This window comes from Leptonotus elevatus, chromosome 9 (genome assembly GCF_054856555.1).
Source record: "Leptonotus elevatus isolate MCC_2025b chromosome 9, RoL_Lele_1.0, whole genome shotgun sequence".
In the NCBI taxonomy this organism is placed as follows: Eukaryota; Metazoa; Chordata; class Actinopteri; order Syngnathiformes; family Syngnathidae; genus Leptonotus; species Leptonotus elevatus.
This window is the reverse complement of record NC_141247.1, coordinates 4,537,247-4,550,943: the sequence shown is the minus strand read 5'-3', so window position 1 is coordinate 4,550,943 and position 13,697 is coordinate 4,537,247. Positions and strand designations below refer to the sequence as shown.

Here is a 13,697-nt window from a genome sequence, read left to right as displayed (position 1 = left end):
CAAAAACAGGTCGTGCATATCCGATGAGAAAACATTTGGGGGTGGTTGGCTGGACAACTAGATAGTTAGTGCATCAGTGAACTCCGGGTGGGATGGGTACCGAAGACGGCACAGATTCACGTTAAATCAAACGGTGCCATGTTCCAAAGCGCGTCTTAAGTTGTAGCCGTCCACACCGGGATGTGTTGGTAATTTTCTATGCCGCACTTAAACGCAGCAGTGTATGCACAGCCAGCGTACTGACATCACTCACGATTTCATTCATATGCTAATCTGCATTTCCGGGTTTGGGATTTGGGTTAATAAGCAAGCAAGATTGGATTGCCGCAAGCCAAACGAGAGTGAAGCTTCGCGGTTCCTAACATGCTTTGCTTGAGGGTAGTGTTATGTTTTGGTTTTCTGCTGTTTCCTGTTTCTGATTTCTCCCTTGCAGTTGCTGGGGAAACAGCTGGAAGGCGGAACCTGCCGACACACCTACTGCCTTTTATGTCATCAGGCCGATATAAAAGCCTGGCAGCAACAGAGAGGAGTGTCGGGTTATTGCTCCGCGACACTGACTATACCTGACGTTTCGATACTGCTATTTTTCTAGCTGCAATCTTTCTTGGTGTTGTGGACACCACTAGTAATTAGACTCGTAGCGTTTTTCTTTAATCAACTTTGTGTGCTACACTCCTCTCTGTTTTATCTGCCCTCCGGCGTGATTTTGTGTTTTCTTGTTTTTACCCACGACGTACCTCCTTTTTTTCGTCGTCGCCTTTTGTTAAGCAACCTTTTGTCCACATGTTGTGCGCTTTTTGTTGTTTCATTAAAATTGAGTGACTTTCGCCCTGGCTGGGTCTGCCCTTTTCTTTTGGGGTCCAACAAACACAACCCAATCGTGACAGGTAGTGTCCCACACCTGCGTGGACTTCTTGGTACTGAGGCCGAGCGGCAACTGGGAAGTCACCGCCATCGACTCGCCATAGGCGGGTAGCACCGCCGCGACGCCTGCCTCTCCTCGGCACAGACCACACGCAGACAAAGCAGATGTCCGTCTTCACCCACCTATTTGAATCATGTTACAAGGTATGTGGCTTTAACATCGTTACAATATATTACTTATCCCATATTTATAATTTCATGGGTAACGATAAAACTGCAAAATCTTGTGGCCAACATTTAGCACCAGCAAACATTACGTACCGCGTTGGATACAGTCTACATTAAGTTTGCTCCCGAGTCCCAATTATTTTCTTCACTGTCGTTCATGTCCTCTTCCAACTGTCAATTTTTTGCAAGATTTCACTCCAAATTGGGATCGAATTCATTGCTCTATGTGCGCATGCACGTTCTTAAAAAGCAACTGCATAGGGAACCAAAATAACACTAATACAATTTTTTATCGTCTGTTTTTGTATTACTGCTTAATTTTGTTCTTCATGTTGTTCATTAAAAAGAACTTCGCTTCTCACTTTGTTATTTGTAATATTTGTTTATACTTTATTAATGTTATTGCTTGATTTTTTTTAAAACTCTATACTCTCTGGCTCATGTGTTTTAAATTAATTGTTTTATTATTTGTGAGAAAATCTGACATAGTAAAACATTATGAATCTGACTTTGATTTTGTTTGAGGAAAAATGACTACTAAAATGATTTATTATTATTATTATTTTTTTTTATTGTTAAATTAATTAACATTTATTACCACAAACAACAGAACAAAAGTACCGAAAATTGTTATTGTTAAGTACCGGTATCAATACCCCAGCACTAACAATTGGAACCAAACCAATTCAAATGCAAAAGGTACCCATCCCTACTTGAATGCAGCACATGCTGTTTTTTCAACATCCATCCACGGTCTGTTAAATGTAGCAAAGGCGGTCGCATTTTCGCAAACAGATTTTCTTGACGTCATAAAATCTTGAGCATTAAAACTCGCTTTGTTTGCAGCAGTAGCCTGATTTATGTAGGTGGCACCTTGGCGAGACTCACCTGCCGATCAGTAATCAGCTGCCTATAAGGAACAGCTGAAGCAGTGTTCAGTTGTGCGACTATTCACTTGCCTACCTTTGTAGCCCAACAATAATTTAGACTCCTGCTCCTTGACTTCCTCACGCTTTCTATTAAAAAAATTTTTTTTATGCATTTATACATTTATTGCATACTACACAGCAAAATCAAAAGTGTTACATTTTCAGTGTTATAGGTGATAATACAAATTTTGAGTCAATTCAACTCTTTTTAAGTTTAATTTAACTCCAACATGACATTTCCTCAGTAAGTGTGAGTGTTGATTCAGAGAGTCAATTGTCAGATGTTCCAATGCCTTCTAGAATGTTAATTTCACTCAATAAAAAGTGTTAGCGGCCAGTGCTTTTCCCAGAAGGCCACTGGTGCATGTTTGAGGCGGGAACTCAGCATCTTTCGGGCGGCATTTCACATTACTGAATTGTTTGCCAGTCGCCATTGGAAGAATATCATTTTGCTTCAACTTTAAGGTGAGCAGCATCGATAGAACTGTGATTACAAACCCCACATGTAAGTAAATCTTAATTTATGTGTGTATTTAATACAAAACTACTAACGTTTGCACCCAGCATTATTTATTAGTGTTGACAGTTGCTATTAAGCGCTCTCCTGCCTCTCCAAGTCGGGACTTTTGTTTTGGGAAGCTACAGCCGGTTCGTTCTGCCTCGTTTTTTTGGTAAATGTAAAATTAAGCTACTCATCTCGTTAATTTTTTTGTGTGAATTGAACGACCCGTTATGTGTTTGTGGTGTTTTGGTTGATATTCAGAGCAGCTGTGCAGTTTATGTAGCCTAAAAGTTTGCTAGCGTGACAAGTGAATGTATTGCTCGTCGTCGTTTGTAGTTGTGAACTGCTGTTTTTTAGGCTTCATGTTTTCACAAAAGCGGCAACGGTTCGTGTTTGCGCACGGCCCGAATGTTGGTTTTTCGTCGATTGGGGATTGGTTGGAAAAATGTTGCGAAGATGTTCAGCAGACGGGGCGGGAGGTGGTCAACGTTCAACAATACGCACAGCCGCTCAGTCAGATACGGGCTTTTTAGTGCATTTCTTTCTTTTGCAGTGCATTATGCTGGTGAAGGTGAAGTTTGGTGAAAGCCAGAAATATGTTAAAGTCACCCAGGCAGAAAATGGATACGAGGACTTCAGTATATTTCTACAAAAAGGTGAGGATAACTTTTTGAACACAGTTCTGTTTGAGAAAACGAATTTTTCGGAAAATTCTATAAGCAAATTGAGTTTTTGTTACCGTTTACAATGTTGGCCCATCCACCAAGTTCTATTTCTCTTGGCTTTAGTGAAATTATGTTGATTTATCCAAATCAAAATGTTCTGTATACACAATTTTATTTATTTGGCAAAAACACTGCTGACAGACACTGGTGTGTTCAGAATGATTTTGTTAAAATAACATTTATTTAATATATTAGGAGATACAGAATTATCCCCCCCAAATCTCTTATTCTCTCAGTCATAGAAAAGTTAGGGCTTCCCTTGTATTCAGAGCTACACTTGACAGATGATTCAGGGACAGAAGTGGATGCAGGACCTTTTGCAAGCAGGGAACCTAACAATCATTGTGTGCAAAGAAAAATCTAAAGGTAAGGTTTGGTCTTGCCTCGGAAAATGTTGATGATAGAAGACTGCATATACAGTAGAAGGGTTACTTTTTTTAGGCCAGCCTTCTCTCATTAACTGTTTTGTTTTCAAGCCCCCAAAACAAGTTTCATATAATTGCTCTTAAATCATATTTATTTTTTAACTTTTTATTTATGTTTTCCTTACTATCCCGAAGCAGTCCTTCATCAGGATCTTTCTTTTACTGCATCTGAGACGTGTACATCAGACTCATCATTCACGGTGTCTGATTCACCGGATGTAATAGTGACGGAAACGAGCGACAGAGGACTAAAAAGATCCCACTGTGATCAGGATTCAGCTAAAGAGGTTTAAGACTTTTTTTAGGTGTTTAATTACCATATATATTGAGTTTGACTGGTTTCAGTATTCACAAATACACACAAAAGAGATAACTTTTTTTTAAACAGGCACTTATCTGTGTAGCTAACTATCAAATGTATGTATGTATTCCTAATCAGTCAATCACAGCACACATTTAAGGGCCAACCATTGTGTTATCCGATTTGTTACTTATCTGTCTAATTTAATTTCAGACTTGACCATGATTCAGATTTTATTGTATCTTCTAGATGGTTAGAGATGTTCTACATACCAAGGCTGGGGGAGGAAAGATCTTGCAGGAATATGAGAGACTGCAAACATTGTTAGATGGTACACGGCGACAGATGGTGAACTTACTAGTGGCTGACATGATTGAGGTTCATGGGTAAGCATTAAAGTTCTTCTTTGTGGTTTTTGGGGTACTACACAGACTCTGAAGGGATGTACTAAATGTCCTTTCTATAAACAGTTAATGAGTGTGTGCCTATACAGTAAACTAGTGAAACTGTTTTTTGGAAGGGTAAATTTGGTGTTCTGTTAAACAAAACACACAAGTAAATCTCTAAATTACTTTTTTTTTTTTTAGTTATCTGACACATTTTCTTTCTCAAACGTTTAATTAATTGGTCTTGAAAGTATCCTAAAATATTGATTGTAAAAATCACCTTTAGAGATTTACTGAAGTGATTTTTTCCCCTCCTGACACAGATTAGTAGTCAATAATAACTAATATTTGGAGCTGATAAATGTTTTCTCTGTATTTTTAGGAGAAAACATCGTTAAAATTTAAAAAAAAGTATAAACTCAATCTCTTTACTCTGTTGAAATGTCTTGAAGTATGTTTATTGAACAGGTTCAAGGAGTTCTGAGGATCATGTCTTAAAAAGTTAATTAAAAACGTAAACAAGTAAATAACTCCTTATTTTTTTCTACAGTAAATACATTTTTCAAAAAGGTAAAAATATCTTAAATTTTTCCCCCGCTTTTCTTAGTTTTAATTTCAAACAAAAACAGAAGGTGCAGAGTGTTCCCAGGATCAGCAGCATCGCTTAGAAATATTTCCCTGAAGTAACACAGTTTTAAATTGATCTATTATCAGTCTTCTTATTTAAATAAAAAAAAAAAAAAGTTTAATGCAAATATTCTTCAAAATGCTGAATATTGGCACTGATAATTGCCCCGGCCTATAATCGTTCTATCTCTAATCAACATAAGCTGATGGGTTTGAAAAATGTACCAAATTTAAACATTTTAAACAAATTATTTAACAGCTCATAATAATAATAATAATAATAATATATGTTCTGTTTTTTAAGGAGGATCCCACCAGCCTATGTACGAACAAAGTATGCACTTGGCATCATCACTTTATTTCCCAACCTCAAAGATCCATTCTCAAAAAATGGCTATGTAAATGTTCTTATTACAATTATGTAATTTTTTGGTTAATTATCTCCTTTTCTCCAGTTTGTCTTATGTGCTGCTATTTCATGTTTCTCATGTTGGATTTTCACAGGAACACTACTATGATGCGGAGAGTGGATCTGGCTATTTGGCCTGGAGAATAAAGACTGTCCAGCGCATTACTGCCCAGTTCTAGAGATGCTCAACCAGCACTTTCGGTCCAAGTGCCAAGAGGGTATTGGTCTTGATTGATGAGCAACTGAATGGAGATGAATGCTCTGAAGCAATCTCCTTACTGAAGCATTCAACTGATGTATCTGTCATCAAAGAGAAGGTGAGGGCAACATTTCAATACCGCCAGACACTGGTTCATGACCAGCAAGACTCCTCAACAGTTTTGGATGTTTTTTTTCCAGATTCCTGGACATACCTGGCCTGGTGTGAATGAAATGTTTGGTTGAATAATTTTGAAGTGAACAAGATCTATTCAGTGGGACATGGGCTCACTTTATCTTCAGTATCAACTACCATGAATCCCTCAAAAGCAGTGGTTCTTAACCTTGTTGGAGGCACCGAACCCCACCAGTTTCATATGCTCATTCACCGAACCCTTCTTGAGTAAAAAATAAAATATGATTTTTTTTTACTGGTGCACGAAATGAATTGTGCATTCATATCACCTTGTTCAAATAACAAAACCAACACAGTGCATGAACTCAAAACAACTTACCTCAGTGTGACTTCTGCTGTTGCTTTTGAGAGACCAGTTCAGATATGCGTGGCTTCACCTTGGAAAGTGCCAGTCTCATGTCATTTTCACAGCAAAGTCTGTTCCTTTTCTTAGTTTTTATGTCCAGCATCCTCGAAAACAATTGCTCACAAAGATATGTTGTAACAAATGGTACAAAAAAATCCAGGGCTTTCTTAGCAATAACTGGATACTTTTCCATTTGTTGGCACCAAAACGTTGAGAGCGTTTGTTCTGAAGAGTTGCTGTTGAACCTCGCTCTGCTGAAGTTCAATGATTTCGTCGAGGTATTCATCATTGACATCTGCTGTCTCAATAGCAAACGTGAACGGCTGTCTCACCCATGCTGGATATGATGCTCTTGTAGGGAAGTATCCATCGAGAGACTTCGCAAGCTCATCTAAGTGCGTGGCAATTGTTTGCTTCCGTTCCATGGGTACAGATATGTCTCCAAGTTCACACACATCTTCGATCTTACTTACACAGTCGTCCAGAAGAGGGAAGTTTGCGAAGTTGTTGTTCTCTGCTCGTCGTTTCCATAACGGTAACTTTTAGGGAGGTCTCACTCTGCTGCATAAACCAGCGACCTCAAAGCGGACCGGTAGGAAATCTCAGAGCAGGACGCTTTCAATGACTGTGCCCACTAACTGCAGACTAGACTGAGGGGTGGACCTCTGCGGCGGAGTCTCCACCGAACCCCTGAAACCGACTCACCGAACCCCTATGGTTCGATCGAACCCAGGTTAAGAACCACTGCTCAAAAGCTTTTATACGTTCATCCAGACAACAGTTTTCAACATTGACCTGGGAGCTGCAAAGGAAAATCCTAGAGTCAAAGACCTGAGAGCAAGATTTTTTTCACACCAATACTTGAGGTGATACACTTCCTTGGTTGACATATGTTCACTTGTTTCATCTGCAAAGTACACCACAAAAGTTCTGCATTGCTTTGTCAGCATTTGAGATTCCACCATGGTCTATACACAGGAAAAAATCTACATTTGAAATGTGGAGAGCGAGGATGTTGTTCATCATTTTGCACTCATTCAGGGTTCAAGAAACATCTGGCTAATTTTCACAAAGACAATGTTTCAATAGAGCTCAGTGACAATGTGGACACATAGAAAGAAAATGGACCTTCACCATCTCAGTTTGTACAGACGATCCAGTAACAACCCAGGTCATAGGTAAACAGCATCCCGTGTTAAACGTGTGGTTCTATTGTAGCACATTTACAAGCATCAGGTGTTGCAGAGAGCACTGTCCAAGCAATGGTGGGTTCATTGGAGGAGGTTGTCTGTTATTCAGAGGCAAGCAAAATAGGCCGTTCTCAGCTGCACTTCTGAGATCCAAGGCACAGATTTGGAAAAAAGTTTTTTTTTTGATCAACTCGAAAATCCTTTCTCAATCTTAAATACCGGCGCCAAACGACAAAGATTCTTTGAGGAAAAAGTGGGAAATTGTTGAACCAGTAGAGTATGTTCTTGGGGTTAGATTCGATGTACGTAGAGATCGAACTACAGGAGTTTACAGTCAGATCCCTGTCACAGATACATTTGTTTATGTACCTATCTTGGGAACCCTAAAGTCTCTGTTCAAAAACAGTGAACTATGTGGAGGTTTCCTGAAAGAAAGAGTAAAAGAGGAAGGTATTTATAAAGATATATGTGATGGGTCGTACTTCAAAAATAATTATTTGTTTTCCCAGCAAGAACATGCTCTCCAGATTCAACTTTATTATGACGATTTTGAGACCGCAAATCCTTTGGGTTCAAAGAAGGGAATACACAAACTTGGATGTATTTACTTCATATTGAAGAACCTACCCCCAAAACTTAATTCTGTTTTGATAAATATTCATGTGGTGTCACTCTTTCATTCACAAGACCAAAATAAATATGGATTTGATACAATGTTAAAGCCTCTAGTTGATGATGTTAAAAGGCTTGAAACAGAATAATTGTGCCTTTCTTTTACTCACCATTGCTCGTTACTGTCATTCAAGTAACAGGTGATAATCTGGGTTTACATGGGATTTTTGGTTTCGTGGAGGAAAGGAAATGATCGATAGCTTGCAGGGTGGTGAAAGTTTGAGTGCATTGTAAAATATGAATGCGAACTGTGATGTGTCAGCAACCAATTGGATTAAGACTGACTGAATATCAGATTGGTATGTTTGTTTGTATAAGTACACACATGGAAAATACTGTTTTTGGAAAGATTGTGAATATAATCTTAATTGATGATCAAGCTTTCTTTGTGATTTCTGGAGTTGACACCCTATATTTTGATGACCACTTTAACGCATATTGTGTCGAGGAAAGGGCAGGTTCCTTTTTTTGTGTGCTGCATTCATAAACTGATTTATTACAAACCCCATGAAAACTGTTTTCTAATGAGATGGATGAAAAAACATATATTGTACCACATTGTCATATTATAACCTGTGCTTGAGGATTGGTTGGCCAATGATGGGATGTTATTGTAAAGTCAATGCATTGTTATGTGGTGGAATTGTTATTAAATATTGTATTTAAATACAAATGTGTGTGTTTTTAAATAGAATGTAAGAGCGTGTGGGAAACAATTGGGAGTTTAAAATCACACTGCAGTAATTTGTTTGACTCTACATGAGTTAAATATTTAGCAACTTGTTTTGAGTGTTAAAAAATACAACACCAAATAGTGTAATATTTTAACACTAGTGTAGTGTAAAATCAACACTGACCAGTTGTTGACTAGTGTTAAATTTTAACTACCATCAGAGTTGTTTTAATTCGCACTTAACTAACACTTTTGAAAGTGATGTTTTAACTATATGTAGAGTGGACCAATACAAGCACTTTTGAAGTGTTAAATTTAACTCTATTGTAGTTGAATTAACACTTCTGATTTTGCTGCGTATTGAAATAATTTGTCTGTTTTTAAAATTACTTAATTATTAGTCCACCACTAGATAGCGCTAGGGATCACTGGCTGTACCTTTTTAAATGGACATTCTACTTATGCCCACTTCAACCTCTGAAGCCTTTATTAGCCTTGCCATATCTGATTTATAAGAGGAGAGAACTGTCTAACGATTACATTTTTAATCAGATAATCACATCTTAGAATTCTGATTAATTACAAATAATCGCCTAATAAAAAAGGCTTTTTTATCAACATTTTCCCCCCGCCAAATTTAAAGAGCACCAGTTGTGTTAATTATTTTGACATTTAATGTTAAGAGGACATCTTGAACATTTTTTGATCCACTGCACACGCTCATCCTTTTATTTTTCTAATCAGTTAATTACTTGCATAATTTAAAATGGAAAAAAAATGACACCGATAGTTTGACATACGCAAACATTCATTAAATGCTTTTCTTTAATGCATGAAATTATGTTTATTGCTCAAACACAACCTGTGCTACCTTAAACGTAGCCATCCGCTGTCACGCTAATCTAGGCTAATCTATGGTCAAAATTAATAGTGCCATTAATCTGCGTCAATTCATGATTAATGCGATAATTTATTGTGATTAATTAATCAATTAACACTTTAACTTTGACAGCACTATAAGAGAATAAGGAAATGAGCAACTTTCTTGCAGTTTCTCATGCCAGATTTGCTTTCTGTAATAAACCCCCGAGATATGAACACTAGGTGTTCCGAGAGGCTTTCTGTAAGATGAAATGTTCACAGGGCATTATATATTGAATTTCAATCAATAACGGTTAGCTTCACCTACTTGGGCTTGATAAAGCTTGGGAAACACTAATTCTATCAATCAGTTTTCAATCAATACCACAGATTTAAATGACAATGAACACTGACCTCATACAACTAATTCCAGTGGTTGCAATCACAACTTGTACAATGTAAATGAAGCTGCCTGACTTCTACAATGCATATGTCACATGGATGAAAAACCGCAATTAAGTGTTCTATACTATAGTGCCTTGCCAAGCATTGCAGATTCAACTGCCTGACCCTTTAATTTTTTCCTGGTACTGACCTTTTCATATAACTACCAATTAAAATTGCTCGTTTCGGTTCTTAAGTTGCAGTGAACATATCGTTAGACATCAAGTCTCACCACAAAGTCAAAAATTTCTAGTTTATCCCAAAATTTCCGCTTGTATTAGAGTGTTGTTAGCCATCTATTTTCCACACCACTTCTCAGAGGTGAGTTGGAACCTATCCCAGATGATTTTGAACAATCACAGAGCCTATTTTGGCAAACATCACCATTTTTTAGGAAACTGGTATACTTGAAGAGATAACTTGCAAGGTCTACAGACAGGCCATTGCTGGTCATTATTAATATTAATGTGTTTAAAAAAAAACACACACACACACACACACATTTCAATTATTTGTTCAGTTTTAAATTTGAGTAAGTAATAGCATTTCAGTGTATTTAAATTGATCAATAATGCATTATTTGGTTATGTGAATTTAACTCAGTTAAAGATTCTTACAGCTCTTTTGTGTAACTTAAAAGTATCTTCTCGAATGTGATACGCACTGAGAAGAGCGACTTCTTTAAGCCACATAAATTACTTTTCCGTGAAGACTGAAACAAGGGTGACTTCGAACCAACTCAACCCCCCCTGCACTGAAGCTAAAATACACAATGTTTAAGGGGCAGAATGTTTGAGTGGAGGAGCCATTTGCACTGTGGTTCCCTGCTTTGACAGAATGAACACGGTAGCGCAGATCTTAGCGATTATCAACGAGCTAGGCTGCCACAGCTCTTCAAGAGCTTTGTCACTCATGGTGTATTTGAGTACAGGGGACTGAATACAAGTTTGCAGATTCACTTACAATATAAAACTGCATATAATTTTCATTCCACTTCACAATTATGTGCTGGTCAATCACATACAATTTCAACAACACAGGGTTGTGAAAACGTTCGAGGCGTGTGAATACATTTTCAAGGCACTATATGTGCACCTCTGATTAATTGTGTAGCACATAGCCAAAGGAATGGGCAGACATAAAATGGCAGAAGTTATGGTTGGAGGCGGAAGGCAAAGGGGCTCCACGGGGTAATGAAGCGTATTTCATGGAGTGTTGAACACTATAACATTGAGTTATCAACAAAGCCTCAAAAGGGGAACTGATTCTGGCTGACAGATTGTGATGAGCTGACAGATTGGCTGTCATGGCAGCATGGGATTGACTGACAGACTGTGACAGATTACCGTATGTTTATTTACACATTAAATTTTTCTTTCTCTGCAAATGTCAGCAAATTCAAAGAGGACCCACTGATTTAGCCGGGCTTTAAGTCCTTTACAAGGATCTTGCTGAGGTACAGGAGAGGTTTCCTAATAGTCTCCACCACATCCACCACTGACTTGAATATTCCAAATAGTTTGACGCTGTGTAATGTTACACTCAGTAGTTAGTTTCAAAAACTGGCAGATAGCATCTTCCACAGGGGGGTGGAGGGCACCTGTGGATTGAATTGCAACAACCCATAGGCCACATAACAGTGACTACGTTTACATGCAGGCAATAACCCTTTTAAAACCTGAATATTGGCAATATTGGCAAAGTAAACATGCAAAATAACCCGAATATGCTCTTATAAACCTGAATAAGGAGCCTCGCTTGAATACATTGATTTCTCCGCAGCATTTTCACGTTATTTTGTTTCTCTACGGCGAAAATGCCACAGTTTATAAGTATATAAGTCTGTGCTTCTGCCGTGTAACCCACCGGAAATACTCAAGCCGGTGTAAACAAACATCTCGCTCGCAGCAAAGAACCACACTTCTGCAACGAGGAGAAAACTGACTACTTTATTTAATGTGGTGAGTGACATAAATATAATGTATTTTATTAAACGTAGTAAGTTAAAAGTGGAAATGCCGTTATTTATGTAATTACGTTGTCCGCGCGTCGCGGTTTGAACGGGATATTCCAATCAAGCACAAATAAGCATGTATAAGGAAGTAACCCCGAGATTACACCGTATGCGTGTGCGTTGCATATCCGCCCCGCTCTGGCGGCGGAGCCGATTCATTTCCATTGTATCAGCTTGTTCAATTTACAGCGGCTGCGTATGCGCTGCAGATTGACTGCGGACCAGATCCGTCGTGCCGGACGGAGTCTGCCGGACAAATAGACCTATTTTTATTTTGTCGGACGATGCATCCGTCGGTATCCATCAAATGGCAAAGTAGCACAGAACACATTGAGCGGGACAGGAAGACCGACGCAGTTTCAGAATAAAAAAAAATCTGGTTACATTTCAGAATAGAACACTCGCCAGATCCTATTTCGCAATCATGTCAGCAAAACGTAATAACGCTTTTTGACGGTTTATACACCAGCGAACATTGATGAGGAGAGATTTATAATGGAGGTGGAAAGCCACAAAATTATATTTGACACTGCACATCCTTTTTATAAGGACAAACTAAAAAAGGATGCTGCATAGAACGTCATATAGCAGAAACTATGGGAGTGGACGGTGAGTTAAATCAAAGGAAGTCTACCTCTCTTTTTGCTTCTCTGTTGAGCACAGACTTTCTGCATGTTTGTTGTTTTTTTTTTTTTACAAATAAAACTCAGTATTGTTCATTCGGTAATCTTACCGATTCAACATGTCATCATCATTGCTCTCTCTTTTTTTCTTCTTTTTTTTGTATGTGTGTGTGTGCGTGTGTGTGTGCGTGCGTGTGACTGTGTACTCACTTACTTATAAGTATTATTAATTCACCTAAAACCTATTTTAAAAATCCCACACCGTTTACCTAAACCGAATACTTCAGAATCCAGCTAGAGTCGTGAGGTTGTCAGGAGACCCGAGGAAGGATCAAAGAAAAGAAAGGAAAGGAAAATCCAGCACCGACCAGACATCACCTACTACCCACCGGGTTACCAACAAGAATCTTTCACCAACCCCAGAAACAACTAAATTCCAACAAATTAGGGAGACCTCAAGAGACCAAAGGAAAAACTGAGGAAATAAAGGAAGGATAGATGAAGCAGAGTGAGATCCACAGACATCAGCCTCCACCAATTCAATGACCAGAGGAAGAAGCAGAAGATGCTGGTGTGGTGGATCTGGCATTCATGAAAACCTCCACCAGAGAAGGGAGCTGTCGCGGAACCTCCGTTGAATGAGCTGCCAGTGACGCTCACAAATATGCAGGGCATATGCAGCACGTCGGAATTTCATGTTTTTCTCTTTTTCCGGGTTTGGTTATGTGTTCAGCCCTTGCCATTTTTTTCCAATGGGAGCACAGACCGTCACGCGGTCGATGTGATTACGCAAAATAGTAAACTTGCAAAAAGCACAGTGTGAATATGAACCGCACCAAACAAAAAAAATCAAGTCCGCTTTTGGTCCGGACCAAACAAGCGGACGAAAGGACTTCACTGGTCAGGCTACACCCTAAGCTTTACTGGCGACAGACAGAACCCCGTAGCCCTAAAATAGTCACTTTTTAGGAGACACTAAAAGTAATTGTTTAACCATCGTGCCTGCATCGTCGAAGACAGCAAGTCAATTTCTACGCTTTGGTACAATAATTTGTACAAATAACACCCACACTTGTGGACTGAC

General features: G+C 38.6%; 1 protein-coding gene across 2 annotated transcripts; it reads left to right on the top strand.

The window, feature by feature from the left end:
- The first annotated feature begins 2,475 nt into the window (after positions 1 to 2,475).
- LOC147168036 (uncharacterized) lies at positions 2,476 to 8,559 on the top strand. Of its 2 annotated transcripts, XM_086084137.1 has the most exons (6): positions 2,476 to 3,179; positions 3,809 to 3,960; positions 4,224 to 4,360; positions 5,292 to 5,385; positions 5,492 to 5,713; positions 5,796 to 8,559. In XM_086084137.1, the coding sequence occupies exons 1-5, from the start codon at positions 2,969 to 2,971 to the stop codon at positions 5,573 to 5,575; spliced, it is 678 nt and encodes a 225-aa protein (XP_085940263.1). In that variant the 5' UTR covers positions 2,476 to 2,968; the 3' UTR covers positions 5,576 to 5,713; positions 5,796 to 8,559. The 2 variants fall into 2 exon arrangements, with proteins under 2 accessions (XP_085940263.1, XP_085940264.1); XM_086084138.1 differs by lacking the exon at positions 5,292 to 5,385.
- The last annotated feature ends 5,138 nt before the right edge of the window (positions 8,560 to 13,697 follow it).